General features: G+C 39.4%; 1 protein-coding gene across 7 annotated transcripts in view; it reads right to left on the bottom strand.

Annotated features, from left to right (window-relative positions):
• UTRN (utrophin) overlaps window positions 1-17,408 on the bottom strand; it is a 504,353-nt gene that overhangs the window by 338,000 nt on the left and 148,945 nt on the right. For all 7 annotated transcript variants that reach the window (XM_087425184.1, XM_087425188.1, XM_087425183.1 and 4 more), the window contains 5 exons: window positions 14,538-14,779; window positions 14,194-14,374; window positions 12,079-12,224; window positions 10,957-11,169; window positions 111-224 (listed from right to left, as the gene is read on the bottom strand). In XM_087425184.1, coding sequence (XP_087281310.1) covers window positions 111-224; window positions 10,957-11,169; window positions 12,079-12,224; window positions 14,194-14,374; window positions 14,538-14,779 — 896 coding nt within the window. The remainder of the gene's footprint in view (window positions 1-110; window positions 225-10,956; window positions 11,170-12,078; window positions 12,225-14,193; window positions 14,375-14,537; window positions 14,780-17,408) is intronic.

The raw sequence follows: 17,408 nt of genomic DNA, 5'->3' as shown, positions 1-17,408 counted from the left end.
GGTTTATTGTCACATCATATTCTTACAATTTTCAGAATAGCAGCAAATAATAAAGAAGAAGAAGAAAATGTAATTTTTTACAAGAGGTTCCCTAACTCAGCAGAACTCACAGAGCATTGGTCAAGCTGTCTTTGCAGCCCTTCTGTGTCTCCTTGGACAGCCTGCTCTTTCATTAAGAAGTCTTTCACACCATCCATCCACTTCTCAATGACTTTCGAATCAGCCTAAATCGAACACAATAACAAAGAGGGATATTACTCAGTGACACTCAGCCTCCCATATCACAAGATCTATTGCTACTGGAAAAAAGGCAACTTTTCAAAACTCTGATAGCATCGTTTTCATTTATTTTATTTCTTTTTTTAAATCTTCCAATTTTGAAAATGATTATTTTCTTCATTTGTGACTGAAATTCTCATAAGACGACAACTTGATAATCATTCTGAAAACTTCAAAACACTCTCCAGGGAACTAAGCTATTTTGCAATATGTGAGCAATATCTATGATTAAAAATTCAACTTACAGGAAGAAATGCTTTTCTAGGTAGAATCAGCTAAAATATCCTTCGTTCTCAGATAATTTTTAACAAATTTTCCCCTAAAGTTAGCTACTCAAAGCAGGAATAAATAAATAGCATAGTAGAGGGAATACAAGAGATTGTTCTTAGTTCTGCTGTTGAATGCCTTGTTATCTGAGAACCCAGGCCAGTCCACTGCCCAGCTCCATTTTTTCATCCAACATTTACTAAGTACCCACTGTAATCCATTTACTGTGTATAGTACTGGAAGTTCAGACACAAATAAGAAAGAAAATATTTTGCAGAAAGAAAGAGACTGCAGAGAGGCAGTAACATTGGAACTGGGCCTTAAAGAATACAAATAATTAGGTCCAACTTGAGCTCCAATACTAGAGTGAAGTGATGGTCACTTCTTTCCAAGGCCTTTCATTCATCATTGGTCAGTCTGATTTGTTAATTTCCCTTATATTGAGCTGAACTTGTTTCCTTGTACCTCCTGCAATTCTTTGCTTCTTGTTCGCCCCTAGGAATGGAGATAAATTTACTATCCTGTTCAAAAAAGAAAGCCCTTCAGATTTGAAGGCAGCCTTCCTTTAGTCTTCCTTTAGTCTTCTACTGGTTATGCATTCCCAATACCTTCCATAACGTCTCTAGGACATGATACCCCGACATTGCATTCATCACTCTGATCAATATGCTCTGGAAACTATATCAGTTTTCAATGTCCTTAAAATATACCCCACAGAACCAATTATTCTCATCCTTGTAATGTTGGAATGAATGATAAAGATGAAACCTAACCTGTATTTCACATGCGGATATTACACTCATAAAATGCCATCTAAAATAGTTTACATTTTGTTTTTCTTATTGGAGAATTGTTTTCTGTTTCTTTTGTTCTTTGTTTATAGATATATTATTCACAATATTATAGTTAGCCAAAACTCTAATATTCCCATAACTACCTCAAAATTACATTTCCTTTACTCCATATTGCTTAATTGACTTCTGTAATAAATTTAGAACTTAATATTTGTAAGTGTTAAATTTTGCCTTGTCATGTTCACAATAATAGTTAACAATATAGCAGCAACAAGTCAACAAAATGATTTGAATTTTTAGTCTCTCCACTTCCAGAACAGCTCTTCCTCCCAGCTTTCTCTCATCTGCAAATCTGACAGTGAGGTATCTTTTTTTTATTGGGGTTTTTTTCCTGAGTTTTGGGTCTTTTCCAGGTGAAAAATAACGCCAATGACAGTGCCCACCTGAGTATTCCCCCACGAGGAGACCATGTCATTCATTAATCAACAAACTTACGGCTTAGTTTTCAAAATATGGGAATCTACAGGATACGAGCCACTTCCTGCTTATAAGGTTATGAGAGAGTTTTTTGAATACTTTACTGAAATCAAGACTTGCCAAAATTGATAGTCTGTGAGGATTATTTGAACCAAATGAGCGTACGTGAAATGTGAGACTATGAATCTGTGAATCTAATAATCTAGTACCTCTCCTCCAAAAAATAAATAAAAGAAAGCAGTATTTAAAGGAAATGAGTGTGGGCAAGGCTTATTAGTGGTATCCATGTTGATTCCCAGTGACCACCACATTCCTTCCTAAGCACATTTAGGATCTCCAGTTGGTCATTTTTCTACAGCTCTGCCAGGAACTGACATCAAGCTTACTCCAGGTCCTGAGCTTCTGAAAAATAACGTTCCCCCTTAATTAGGACATTCATCCATCTCCATTTGTCTGGTAATTTCTCACAGGATGCATCATGTGACCTTGAAATCACAGGTAAAAATCCCACGTTACTTGGGACGTAGGTTTAGACATCTGGCGGATCTGTGTCGTTTTCCCATCTAACTCGTAATCCAGGCTCTAACACAGTCTCAGTAATGATCATGCTACACTTTCTAATTCGCAGGGCCGTTCTCTGATGAAGATGGGAAATAAAAAGTGCTTATATGGTTAGGGGCTTCCTGTCTCCTCTCTTAATATTATACCACCCTGTGCAAGCACTTCCTCATCCCCCTTATTCCAAACACAGCTTTGAGAGTCCTTTCAGTCACACTGTACACTCTCCTCAAGCTTCCTTTCCCTCTGTCCTTTAGCCTGTCTGTCACTATTCTCATAGGCCCGTGCTACTCTCATGTATTGTCAATGGTGATACGTCTCTTCTTCTGTGTTTGCTCCAACATTCTAAGATCTTACCATAGAAGACTGCTTAGGAAGACATGCTCAGGTGGGGTGTGCAGAAAGAGAGAAAGTATGAATTCATCTACGGAGTTCATGAAGCACTTTTGTTATCCATCCATTTAACTTGTGGCCACCTCTTGCACTGTTATTCTCCATTCTGAACTTTTTAAGAATTCAAGGCTGCATTACTGCTGTATAACTGGGCAATTCTTGCATCAAGTTTTCGGCAAGAAAACTGATAGTCTCCTGGGCCAAGGATTTTTGAAATTTGTATGGAAGTATTATATTCCAAGGAGATTTTAATCACAATCAACCTTGACTGAAGCAAGGGGCCTCAACGATCCCGGTCATTGGCATAGGAGAAGAAGGTTTATCATCAACCCCCTTCCTTCCTCCCTCTCTCAGACTCACACAGACCCATGTGAGCACACACAATTCACATGCACCTGTTCCTTCTCTCTCGCACACTTTAACATGAGAAAAAAGAAAGAGGAAAGCAACAGACACAGACAAGCTGAGTAGACCAATTGATCATCCCAACAGGAACAAAAGGAACAGATTGGAATCTGAAAAGCTGTTTTCACTACTAAAAATTTTGCACATAATCCTGACCACACTGAGTTCCAAGAGAGGCAGTGTGCCCATGAAAAGAAACACTAAGGTCAGAACACCAACCTCAGTACCTTATCAGCTATGAGGCCTTGAGAAACGAATTCCTCTTCTTTGAGCCTCAGTACCTCATCTATAAAAACAGGAATAACAACTACTTTGCCTGGTTGTTCTAAAAACAAAGATAATGTGTGGAGAGGGCCTGGTACAGAGCAGGCATGCAATAAATGGTAGCTATTATTACTAAGATCTACAAAATCAAGTGCTTTACTACCAAGATCAACCCCATAAAGAGTTACCACTTCCGATTCTGGCGCTTATTCCCATCAGAGACTTCAGAGGAATGAGCAGCCAGGGTGAGTACATGTTTGCATAAGAGTAAGTTCAATGTTTTTAACTGCTGCCAACATTAATGCTTGTTCCATCCCACAACTGTTTAAAAGTAACTGTTTGAAAGAGCTACTGCTTGTGATATTTCTGACTAGACTTGGCTGAATCCAGCTCAGCAGAAGGAAGCCAAGTAAACGAGGGAGGGCCCAAACTTGAGAAATGTCTAGGAGCAGCTGATTCACACAGCATCCTCCCTCTGTGGGAAGGGCTATTGGTCACCAAGATCAACACTAGCTACCACTTGTGTGCAGGTAAGTGAGGGAGATGGGGAGCTCTGCTCTGCCGCCCAATATCTCCTCTTCCTGGAAGGAAAATATTGTCTCAATCCACTTGTAGCAGATGTTTCCTGTGCTTTTTAAAAATATCAAAAGTCTGCTCATAGTTAATCATACAGCAAAGAGATTACAAAGAAAGTGAAAGTGTTTCTCTGTCCATTTAAAAATCATTCCGATAATGCACTTGAGTTTCTAATGTACAGTAATGAGTATTTAATTTTTCTCTACCTCCCTCCATTTGCAGAATGACTATATAAATTCAGACTGGGTAATTTCTAATGTTCTACCTTCTTTGGGGGGACCTCAGTTCTTTTAAAGCAATATAAAAAAATTTAAAAATACCAGTAAATTTCTAAAATAAATGTCTGTCATTATTTCACAGGCAAAAATAAAAAAAATAAACTGAAAGTACTAACCTAGGGCAGCCATTTCCCATTCTTATTTATACTGACAAATTCTCTAACACATATAAAATGACTAATATGGTAGTTTTGAAACCAAAGTATCAAATATTCTAGTTTGGAAGTGCCAAAACTCTGCATTGACCATCACTGCTCAAAAGCACTGATTTGCAAGCATTTTGGATGGGCAACACCTGCTGTTGGGTCAGGAAAAGGAATGCAGGGTCATTAAAACAATTCCTTTAACTCTGTCACACCCCATGTCCCAGCCCAGCGCTTTAGTGAGGGATGCAGGAAATCTGAAGCTTGGTCGCGCTTTATTTAAGGCAATAAGATTCCAAGGTACACAACTATCTCCTAAGAGTTTGTTTGCAGCTAAATTCTTGACATTTCATTTTGTTCCTCCCTCATCTGTTGGAATATTCACAGCTTTTTAAGGAGCCAATTTCTAACCCAAGACCAGGCAAAAAGAATTGTGAAACCAGAATTAAAACAGTAATTTAAGGTAACAGGGTTTCTATTTTGTTTGGTTTTATACTATTCCTTAACCTCAAAAACACTATTTAAAAAGTGTTCCCTCATTCAGTAGGGACAATCAGCAATGATATTGCTACTATATTTATTTATCTGAAACTAATAGAGTTCTTAAATCTTAAGGTTTCGAATGCACCAATACTCCCTTTAGCAAAGTAAAATGCATTCAAAATAAGAAAAAAAAGCACTTATGAGATATTTATGTCAATTACATGTTACTTAGAAAGAGTTACATCGGGCATACTGCATATTACTCTTAGAAAGTATTCACCATTGCGTTTTTACCCTAAAATGCTTTACAAAGTAATTTCAAAACCTGGTTCTGCATGTCTCAGCTCTGGGTCAGAGCACATCGATTTAGTGTGTGTCTTTGGCTGTTCAGCAACTGAAAGAAGTGGTGTGACTACACGGGTGTCCTGCCATTTAGGACAACCACGCATTTAGATCTTAGAGATCCAACCTCGCTGGAGAGGTACATGTGGGTAAGAAGTCTGAAGGCATCTACAAAGCCATTACACTCACATCCACTTACCCACTGTCTGCCAGACAAGGTTCCTGTCCTCAAAGAGCTCACACCTAGGAGAGGACAGACAGGCAGTTCGAGCCATAATAAAAGCTGGGCTGAGATGGGGTTATCGTGAAGGTGTCAACAAGGTGCAGTAGAATTACAGAGGAGGGAGTAATGATTTGTGGGTGTGGTGGTGAGCAAGGCTGAAGACTGCACGCAGAAGCTTACTGTTTAAGGATGAGCAGAGAAGGGGAGGCTGTGAATTCCCAGCAAGTAAGCGACATTTCCAAAGAAAGGCAATTGTCCAATGTGGTCTTCATGACCTAACATCCCATCTCCTCATCCAACGCAGCTCACAGGGCAGGGTATAGGCAGGGCTTTAGGGAAACGAAGGGCAGGAGCTAGGAGATGTTTGTGAAAGCACTTCGTAGGACCATGGCAAAGACAAACAAATCCTTTCCAGAAGTATAACACTGTCATCAGTGTGGAAGATGAATTCAGAGGGAAAGAGATTGGAGGCGGGAGTCAGATTTAACGGGGTAACGGGACTGTCAGGGCAAAAGATGACGTAAGAGTCTGAACACAGCAGGAAGGGGCTGGAAGATGGATCCAAAGAGGCAGCAGCAGTGGTGAACATAAGACAGGGTTTTGTGTAGGCCTTGGGGATGGTTTCATGATTTTGCAGTAATATCACACTGTAGGAGGAGATCCTGAACAGCATAAATGAAACAATACGAAATACCTTGCAGCCCCAGGAATCCAAAGATACTATTGCTGGGGACAAGCAGCCTCTTAGGATTTTGTGATATTTCAATCCCCATAAATCATAAGAAAATCATGTCAGTAAAATCAATAATGAAAAAATTACGTTTGGTGAGGAAGATTAACCCTGAGCTAACATCTGTCAACACTCCTCCTCTTTTTGCTGAGGAAGATTGGCCCTGGGCTAACATCCGTGCCCATCTTCCTCTACTTTATATGTGGGACGTCTGCCACAGCATGGCTTGATGAGTGGTGCATAGGTCTGCGCCCAGGATCTGAACCTGTGAATCCTGGGCCGCCAAAGCGGAGTGCGTGAACTTAACCACTATGCCACTGGGCCGGCCCGTTTTTCATGCAATTTTAAATGTTTTGCTGCCTGGAAGGAGTGGGAAGACTTTCCATGAGGTAGTTTTTAAAAGCACCAATTAACGTTTTAATTCTTAAGTACAGGAATTGAGGTCATTACTTTAGCATAGAAATAGATAAAAAAGAAAAAATTAAGAATGTATTTGAGCACGACACTGCAGCTAAGAGTTTGCAGGCCCAATCTCTACCTGTACAAAAGGAACCAGTGTGTAGACAAAGAAAATGTAAGCACACGAGGAAAACACTATTTGCCAGAAAATCAAAATGGATACAGAAACAAATAACTAAATCACCATACAAGAATTGTAGGAAGGTAGGAAAAAAGTAAGCACAAAGCTATGAAAATACTTTAAAAGTTTAAATGTGCTGTGTCGATGAAGGGCATTATTATGATTTTGAGTAATGGGATTCATATTCCAGGCTCATGCATTTACGCACTATCTATTTAAATGTCCCCCATGGAGTTTCAATATCATTTGTTTCTATTAGTTGGGAAAAAATGATTAAAATTAGTAATCTTCATGAACTTTTTTTTTTTTTTGGCTCAGGAAGATTTGCCCTGAGCTAACGTCTGTGCCAATCTTCCTCTATTTTGTATGTCGTCACTGCCACAGCATGGATGACGAGTGGTGTAGGTCCGCGCCTGGGATAGAAACCTGTGAACCCAGGCCGCCGAAGTGGAGCGCACCAAACTTAACCACTACGCCATGAGGCCGGCCCCTGAACTTTTCATTTTTACTTTGAATATGTTAACTTCCAGCAAGGCTCATTGTTAATGTTAGCTGCCTCCAGGAAAGGAAATAGTACTGAGGCAGAAAGGGAACTCTAAAAACATTCACTGTAAATAATTCTCTATTACTCAATTTCTTCACAAGGAGAAGTCTTTATGTATTACTTAGATAATTAAAAATGCATTTTAAAAATACCCAAGTCAAGCCAGCCCTGATGGCCTAGTGGTTAAAGTCCCACACACTCCGCTTTGGTTGCCCAGGTTTAGTTCCCGGGCACGGAACCACACCACTCATCTGTCAGTAGCCATGCTGTGGCGGCAGCTCACATAGAAGAACTTACAACTATACACAACTAGATACTGAGGCTTTGGGGGGGTGGGGGGTGTAGGGGAAAAAAAAAAGGAGGAAGATTGGCGATAGATGTTAGCTTAGGGTGAATCTTCCCCTGAAAAAAGAAAAAAGAAAAAACAAAATAGATCTCCAACCTTAAAAAGAATAAAAAAAAAAAAAAAAAAAATAAAAAAATACCCAAGTCAACCACTCAGTTCCTAAGAAACATCATCATAAATTGGCATTGAATTGAAAATCTACTGTGCCTCATGCCTTAAAGATAAATAGAACTTAAATGCCTAAAAATTATACATCAGGGGCCGGCCCGGTGGCGCAAGCGGTTAAGTGTGCGCACTCCGCTGCGGCGGCCCAGGGTTCGCCAGTTCGGATCCCGAGCATGCACTGACGCACTGCTTGGCAAGCCATGCTGTGGCAGCGTCCCATATAAAGTGGAGGAAGATGGGCACGGATGTTAGCCCAGGGCGTTTTCCTCAGCAAAAAAGAGGAGGATTGGCAGATGTTAGCACAGGGCTGGTCTCTTCACAAAAAAATTATACAACAGGTCAGTGAGAAAGGAAAAACAATGCTAACCTGAAAATGAATATTCATTGTAATCTTCTTTGAGGGAAAAATTAAAAGTTTTCCTAAGTGAATTGTGAGTAATTAAATAACAATCAGTTCCTTCAAAACAAATAAAAGAGTTAAAGTGTTCTTTAGAATTAAAAAATATATATTTCAATAAAGAAGTTGCACAATTAGGGAACACAGATATTGCCAACAATCTTATAATTAGGATACAAAACGTAAATAAATAATCATTGGACATTACAAATCTGCCACTGTAATAAAAAAAAATCTAAATATCCAGATGCACATGATTGATGTGGGATATTTGTGTGTGTGTGTGAGGAAGATTAGCCCTGAACTAACACATCGGTTGTCAATCCTCCTCTTTTTGCTGAGAAAGATTGGCCCTGGGCTAACACTGCGCCCATCTTCCTCCATTTGTATGTGGAATGCTGCCACAGCATGGCTTGACAAGTGGTGTGTTGGTCCACATGTGGGATCTGAAGCTGTGAACCCCAGGCCACCAACGCGGAGCATGTGAACTTAACCACTATGCCACCGGGCCAGCCCCTGATGTGGGATATTTTTTTTTTTCTGGGGGGAGGAAGATCAGCCCTGAGCTAACATCCATGCAATCCTTCTCCTTTTGCTGAGGAAGACTGGTCCTGGGCTAACATCTGTGCTGATCTTCCTCCACTTTATATGTGGGACGTCGCCACAGCATGGCCTGACAAGCGGTGCGTCGGCGTGCACCCAGACCCAAACCTGGGCCCACAGCAGCGGAGTGCGTGCACTTAACTGCTACACCACAGGGCCTGACCCTGACTTGGGATATTTTTAATGGAAATAAATTTGGCCTGCATTCCAACTGGCCACTTTAGGTGCCTGAATTTGCGACATTAGTAATAACAACCCAAGACAGCCTAAGGCTGGATTACTATAACCACAAGACTCCCTTTTGTGTTTTGGAGGAGTATTTATTCTCTTTAAATTCCATACTAAAATACTGGCACATATTTAGCTAACCCTAAAATACACTTTAATGAGTTGAAAGATTAACCTTTGGGTTCATCTTCACCAGTAAATTTTTCCCTAACTATATCTCAGATTTAAATTTGAAAACAAAGCAATGATCTTTTCAAAAGATGGGAAATATTTAAGCCAGCACTGCTCATCCTTGACACTATTGACTTCTGGGGCCAGATAAATCTTTTGTGTGGGGGCTGTTCTGCACATTAGCTGTAACTTTGGCCTCCACCCACTAGATACCAATAGCACCGTCCCTTCCCCCACAGTTGTGACAACCAAAAATGTCTCCAAACATTAAGAAGTGTCCTCTGGGGGACAAAATTGCCTGTAGTTGAAAACCAGTGATAATCCAATGCTTGGACCATAACCAAAAATTTTAGAATCATGGATAAGGGTAATTCTGGTTTGTAAAATTAGAAAGAATTACAAGTGATGACAGACAAAGGGAAGTGGATCCACTCACAAAGTTAAACGAGTCAAAAATACTAAGTCACACGAACACACTCCTCTTCAAAAGTAATGGTTTATTCTAATGAGATCTCAGTGTAGAACTGCAGCTTACACTTAAAGAAAACTTCCTCCTTCCACTACAACCCCCCCCCACACACACACGCACACACTCACACACACACACACACACACACACAGAACCCCCTCCATCTTAATTCTCCTGCTGGTCATTCATTGGAACTGTCCATTGGTTCCTGGGTCAAGAGCTTCCCTCCACATTCAGGGGTCACCGCTCTTGTCTCATGTTGCTGGAACCCCTCACACTGATCTGTACAGTCTACCACCTTTCTCCTACCACACGTTCTCTGGTTTTGATTTTTTAAACATCATTTTCAAAATTTTGTCTTCATTTTCAATCTTTTCACTTTTTTAGCAACATCCTCTACACAATATTAAGTGCCGGGCACTGTTCTACAAGTACATCTTGGGATACACCAGTGGTGGAAAAAACAAAACAAAACACGGTAGATCATGGTAAGGAGGCCCTGGGAGGATAGGGCAGAGAGTATGATTGGCTCATTCTTCACCCAGACCTTTCCTGTTAGGAAACCAGGTGATCTGGAAACTCTACTTCTCCACCTTCCTCACCAGGAAAACGTTAAAATCCAACTGTCTTACCTTACACTGACTTTTACTGCTTTCTCCTTATATTCTCACACCTATCCTTTCCTCTGGAACTTGATCACTGCTTCCTCTGTCAACATTTTCAGATGTAGCAAAGGATGCTGCTTCTGGATTTTCACCTCCCTCGAATTACCTGCTTTCCCAGTCCAACGCTGTTTGTCCATGGCCTAGTTCAGATTTTCAACTCCAAATATCTAAAATCTGAACATGCCAGCTTAGAGGACTCGGCTCTCTGCTACCACCTGGGCAACGTCTACCACTCCAACCAAGTTAGCACTATAATCTAATCACCAGTCTGTATTTCATGCAGGCTCCTGATCTCTGAAATAGTATTTTGACCATTTTTAAGTAATTTTCCCTTATCTTCAAGGTCCAATTATCTCTGCCAAGAAGGTTTTTGCAAGACAAAAGGAAATCAATGTGTTCTCTAGCACACTGAAAGTAGGTCTTTGGTAAGCAAGTTATGAATCCCAACTTAAGTACATAATAACTGTGGGACTAAAAAGAATGCAAAATGCCCAAATAATAGATATTTGAGTCCTACATGATAATTACTATTTTACCCTACAATAAACTTAAACTCCTGATGGCCTCTAGATTTACCTCAAAAGTTCTGAGTTTGGGGGTAATTTCTTCAAGCAAATGCAGATCTTTGGAAACCTTGACTTTTAGTTTGTTCCATTTTCCTTGAACATCATCAAATTCTTGCTTATACATTTTTTCGACATCTGGAGAAACATTTTTCTCCAAAGCCTTTGTTTCTTCTGCAAGTTTATATAATGTAGGTTTTTGATTCTCCAGGATTTCTTCAAGAGCCTGGAAAAAATTTTAAAAGATTAAAAATGTGCACAATAATTTGTCCATACAGATGGAATAATATGGGCTATAAACAGTCCAAGTCACTTTTTAAAAAGCATTTGATAAAAAAAGAATTGTGGGGGCTGGTCCAGTGGCACAGTGGTTAAGTTCACGCACTCTGCTTCAGCAGCCTGGGGTTCACGGGTTCAGATCCTGGGTGCAGACCTATGTACCGCTTAGCCATGCTGTGGCGGCATCCCACACACAAAGTAGAGGAAGATGGGCACAGACATTAGCTCAGGGCCAATCTTCCTCAGCAAAAAGAGGAGGATTGGCAATGGATGTTAGCTCAGAGCCATCTTCCTCACCATTAACAAAAAAAAGAATTGTGAAAAAAAGCATAAAAAAATAAGCAGAATCAAAAAAGTTAAAGCTTTCCCTTCATAAGTTGTATGTGGGCCAGACACAATATATTCTCTATGCTAAAAACCACTGGAACAACACACCCAATGAGGGCCAAGCATGGAGTGCTCAAGGGATGATCTGTTTTATCCAATGAACTAGTGTGGAGCCATGTATCCTAAATGACCAAGGAAGCATTTTTATTCAACATAGAAAAAGAACAACACATCAATTCAATCCAAATTCTCCATTTTAATAAAGGTATTTTAGCAGACTACAAACAGGTTGAGAATTGTAAGCTAATCACAAGAGAAGGGAAAATATGCTTTTAGTCTATTAAAAATATTTAATAACTATTTTTTCTTTTAGCTGAGGTGCTACATTATAGTAACTAACCTTCAAATTATAAAAAATTTTGAGCAAAAATGGCTTTTTTTTTAAATAGCTGAAAAAATATTTCAAAATATGTGATATGAGATATTAGAAACGACCTTAGAGACTTCTAAGTCCTAAAATATATATTACCTTTTTCTCTTCCAGGGCCTTCTCCACCTTGGCAAGATCGTTCAAAGCATTCAAAGACATCTGGGCCTTATTCTCTGAATCATGTAGCATATCTTTCAGTGTTTTCAATGTTTCCAAATATTCATGTCCAGGTTGGCTCTTTAGTTCTGTTTATTTAAAAACACTTACTTTGAGAAAATAATGTTAGGAACCTAATATTATTATATATACCATTAATCTTCTGCATAAGTGACTTCTCATACATGAGATGTTAAACTCCATAATTAAAACTAAAAGGGATCTCTGTTAGTTACTAAAATAAATCATTCCATCAGCATTTTTGAGAGTCAGACAGTGACTTCATCCCAGCGGATGTTGGTGTTTGAAATATTAACTAACTCACTGTCATTTTTCTTCATTTCATCATGATGAAATGTCCCTCTGAAGATGGTAATACAATGTGTCTTTTGTCTGATACAATCTCCTCTTCTGCACTAGCTACACAAAGAATAAAAGAAAACCAAGATCCCCCAACCAGTCTTCCTCTAAGCCGAAGCTTGCAGAACTGCCATCTACAGGGTGGTGGACGTTATACAGAACACTGCAGCCAGGCTGCCACAGGTACTCTGAGAAATGAGGAAGGCAAAAGCCAACTGGAAAGATGTCTGCTTCAGCCACTAATGTGGAAACCACAGGCAAGCAACAGTGTGTGGAAAGGAAGCAAGCTCGTTTGAAGCACAAAGAGGTGAAACCAACTAGCAGAAAAGATAAGAAACTAGCAGCAATCGTCACAACAGCCAAAGTGTGGAAACAACCCAAATGCCCATCGACAAGTGAATGGATAAACAAAATGTGGTATATACATAGAATGGAATATTATTCAGCCTTGAAAGGAAGGAAATTCTGACACATGCTACAACATGGATGAACTTTGAGGATGTTTTACTAAGTGAAATAAGCCAGACACAAAAAACCAAATATGGTATCAGTCTACTTATGTGAGGTATTTAGAATAATCAAACTCATAGAAACAGAAAGTAGAATGGTGGTTGCCAGGGGCTGGAGGGAGGAGGAAATGGAGACCTGTTTACTGGGTATAGAGTTTCAGTTTTACAAGATGAGAAAGTTCTAGAGATTGGTTGCACAACAATGTGAATATATTTAACACCACTGAACTCTACACTTAAAATGGTTAAAATGGTAAAATTTCATATTATGTGTATTTTACGACAATTAGAAACAAAAAAATACATTTAAAAAATGTTTTAACGTTAGGAAACTAAACATATAATTGCCTACTGATCTTTGTCAAAAATAAAAGCATATTCCGTAACAGTAAATTGAAAAAGAGGAACTCTCAAATATGTCACATTCTAGGTTAACTGAATTCAGGGGACAAAGAGTATGGGGTCCAAATGCCTTTCTAGAAGAAAGAAATATGACCCATTTGCTTACCATGCACACAGACAGATTCTTACAAGTCATTACACCATCTACAATTGCTGCAAGTAAGGGTGTGGTTAAACATACAGCTTTTTATCATGCACTACCCATAACATTACCCAATACAACACAATTCCTGACTTAAACAGCAGGGAGAAAAAATATAACATATGAGGGGGGAGGTCTCAAAGCTTTAACAGATAACTTTCCAAAACCAGGTTGATGCCAAAAGTAAAAAGTCTTTAAAATTTTTCAGACTTTGAAAGAGGAACACAATTGCTTTTAAAAGAGGAGATGATATTTATTGCTAAAACTTGAACCATTATGAACAAACAGAAGTAAGCGATCATTCTTTCTAGCTCTACTGGTAATAATACTAGCTGGCTTCCTTCAATGAAAAGGAGAAAGAGTGCCCTAAAAAAACTCTTTAAAAATAATCATGTCCTATTAACATGATTTTAGAGTGTGCAAAAGCTGTTTGCATTTTTATAAACAAGTGTGAATCCAGGAAACAGTCCGAATACACTTTAAGACCTGGAGGAATAGCAGGTACAGAGGAAAACAGAGTGAGGCTGGTACAAAACAAGTGAGTGTGCAAAAGGTCTAAATATTGGGAGTAACTTTTAAATTAAGGCAAGCTGAGAGAGGAGACTGTAAAATCATCTAGTAAGGAAACCAAGAGAATGGGTTTACCGTCCTCTAGCTGTTGCCGACGATCCTCTAAATCCTGTTGCACGGCCTGGTAGTGGTCCAGAAAGCTATCGAAGCCCTGCTGGACAAAATCCGGGGCAGAAGGCCGAGACTTCAGGGCCGAGCACCTTGCACGCACCATCTCAATTTTGGGGTGGAGGCTCAGGAGACTTGTTAATTCCCGCTGCGGAAGAGAAAATAGGATCACATAACTCACCGAAGATGAACATCCTCACAGAGAGTTACTCAGAGCAGAATTAACCTAAAGATCATGACACAAGTAGCATCTTTTTCACTACAGAACTGGGCACAGCATTCTTTCAAGTCCTAGATGGTTGTCTCTTTACCTGACAGGAGTCCTTCAGACTGGGCAGGGACTGCTGGTGACACTCTGAAAAGGGACTGCGTTTCACCCACTCCTCTTTTGTCTTTACGTTCTTTTCCAGCTCATCAAGCTGCTTAAAGTAAGCGTTTATATCTTCCTGGAGCTGAATCTTTCTTGCCAGATCTTCCAAATGCTGCAATACATTCTTCCATTCTGATAATATCTTCTCCAAAACATTTTTTATTTCTTCAGTAGGAAGACCTTCTACGGAGGCATGAAAAATAAGCAGACATTTCATATATTCTTACAACATCTGTTTTGGGTTTGTAATAAACATTCTAACCTATTCAAAATAATGAGGCAATGTCATATATAATGATCACTCCCTTAAGTCTCTTTTTGTGTGTGTGTGTGTGTGTGTGTGTGTGTGTGTGAGGAAGATCAGCCCTGAGCTAACATCCGTTGCCAATCCTTCTCTTTTTTCCTGAGGAAGATTAGCCCTGGGCTAACATCCATGCCTATCTGCCTCTACTTTATATGGGATGCCACCACAGCATGGCTTGACAAGAGGTGCGTCAGTCCGCGCCCGGAATCCGAACCTGCAAACCCCGGGCCGCCAAAGCGGAGCACATGCACTTTAACTGCTGTGCCACCAGGCTGGCCCCTTAAGTCTCTTTTAACACCACAACAAAAATTAGAATGATGGACTTAAAAATAACTATGTTTAATTCCTTGACCAAGGTGGGTGAGCAGGAGCTTGAAATAGTGCTCCAGGGGTAGTGTAGCTATCACAAAATGCATATCAGTGGAGCGGCAGCCACTGCCTTTTCTATAGAACGCGTGTTTCCATCTGTGGCATCCTACCACTCTGCTAGCTTCTAGTCTGAACCAGGGAAATAAAATTAACTGTCTGGACTTATTTGGGGCTCTGACATGAGAAGGCAGACCCTCTGTCATCAGAACAAGACAGTTGGCTAGAAAAACTGGGAGGCAGCTCGAGTTTTTGGTGACCAAACCACAGCGTCATAGGAATTGGGAAATGAATGACAAGAATTCCTAGGGCTGGGAGAAACCTGGCGAGCGCAGGGAGACTAAGCCAGCAGCCAGACCCAAGAAGAGTCAGCTAGCCTACTGGGCATGCTGCACACAGACCAGCAAATACCCAAATATCAATGCAGTGGTAAGATTACCCACTTTAGAAACACATCAGAAAAAAAAATGCCATTCTGTTTATTATTGAAATCTTATAATTTTGTTTGTCTCGTATTTTTGAGAGGTAGAGAATGTTCATGGAAATAAAATAATAGATTGCATGCTAGTCCTTCCCTTAATATAAAATACCCTCAAATCATTGAAAACTATAAGAAAAAGTACGGGAAATCTGCAAAGGAATCTTTATCTCCCAAGGAGAGCATGATGTTGAAAAGATGGGCTTAATATTTTTATTATTTGAGCACGAGGGCAGTAAAACTATTGTGCTTTTGTAAACATATGCAATCAAAATCCAGAGTAATGAGAGCTGTGAGAAAAAAATGGCATGTAAAACAAAAGGTCACTTCTGATCCACATACAATACAATTTTTAAAATTTCTATAACACACTGTATCCACTAAAAATTAGAAACGCAAATGTGACATGACATAATTTGAATATATCCCGAATGTCAGCTGCTGAAGTTCGCTGTCCACCATCAGGCAGGCAAAAGAATATGAGACCTAGGCAAACTATTCTCACCACAGTCCAATGATCCCTGTTAATGGGAGTCATAAACAACACACATCACCATTTTCCTGACAAACTATCTGAGCCATGGAGAAACTAGGCTGTGTTTCTGCAGGGTCATTTCTATTCTAAGCAGCCAAAGGAATAACCTCAGCCCCTTCATGTTCATCTCAGGGCAATTTATGCTAAACAAGAAAGAAAATTAAGCTGATAAATAAAATTTTTGAGATGGAAAATGACCACCACTCATCTAGAAAACAGATGAGACTTACACACTTTAGGTACTAGAGACGCCAAAGAAACTTCTTCAATTATTTTTTTATTCACTGACAATGTATCACGAGACATTCATTTGACCCCTTCAAAACAACTCTCAAAATTTACATCTCCCCTCCTCTAAGCTTGAGATACTCTAGGTTGAGCCCATGTCAAGTAACAATTAAAGCACAGTTTGCATCTTAAAAAAGAAAAACTATATATTGTCCTTTAAAATAATTGTTTTGCTTCCAGAGATCCAGAGTTACAAATTTTCGATCTCTATGGAACACTCAACTCTTAGATGACTAAGCAAAAGGCAAAATCAATTGCCTATCATTTTATTAATTATCCAAAAGAGATAAAATATAACATATTCCTGCCACTTTCGCTCACTCGACTTTACATTTTTCAATCTATCACCATTGGAATCAAGGGAAATGTTTATAAAACATAGGACTGTCATCAAATTCCATAGGCTTATACACATTGCCAGTCATGGGGGGCATCAATTGGTAAAACCACATCATTGTAAAACCACATCATTAAAGCGCCCAACTACTCCATTAGTTGATATCTAGGAGTAATATAAGATTAACCAAGAAAACCAGGTATGGTATAACCACGATGAAAGTCAAGTGGAATCAATTATTTCATTTTTTAAAACATTTTTGTGCTATAGGAGATATCACAAAACGTAATTCAAATACATTAGGCAGAAAAGTCATCAGCCTTCACCTTCACTGGTGGGATTTTGATGGAACTAGTTTGAGGAAACCAGCAACATGATTGTTTGAACATTTGTTTTACTGAAGAATTTGATGTGCTTTTCTAACTGAAAATCTTTTGCCATCCTTCTCCAAAAAAATTCCCAAAATATAACCCCAAAGGATGAGATTTTTAAATCTTTTACAGC

Source organism: Ceratotherium simum, chromosome 38, assembly GCF_057802395.1.
Source record: "Ceratotherium simum simum isolate JZ-2026a chromosome 38, ASM5780239v1, whole genome shotgun sequence".
In the NCBI taxonomy this organism is placed as follows: domain Eukaryota; kingdom Metazoa; phylum Chordata; class Mammalia; order Perissodactyla; family Rhinocerotidae; genus Ceratotherium; species Ceratotherium simum.
This window is presented reverse-complemented; position numbering and strand designations above follow the sequence as displayed.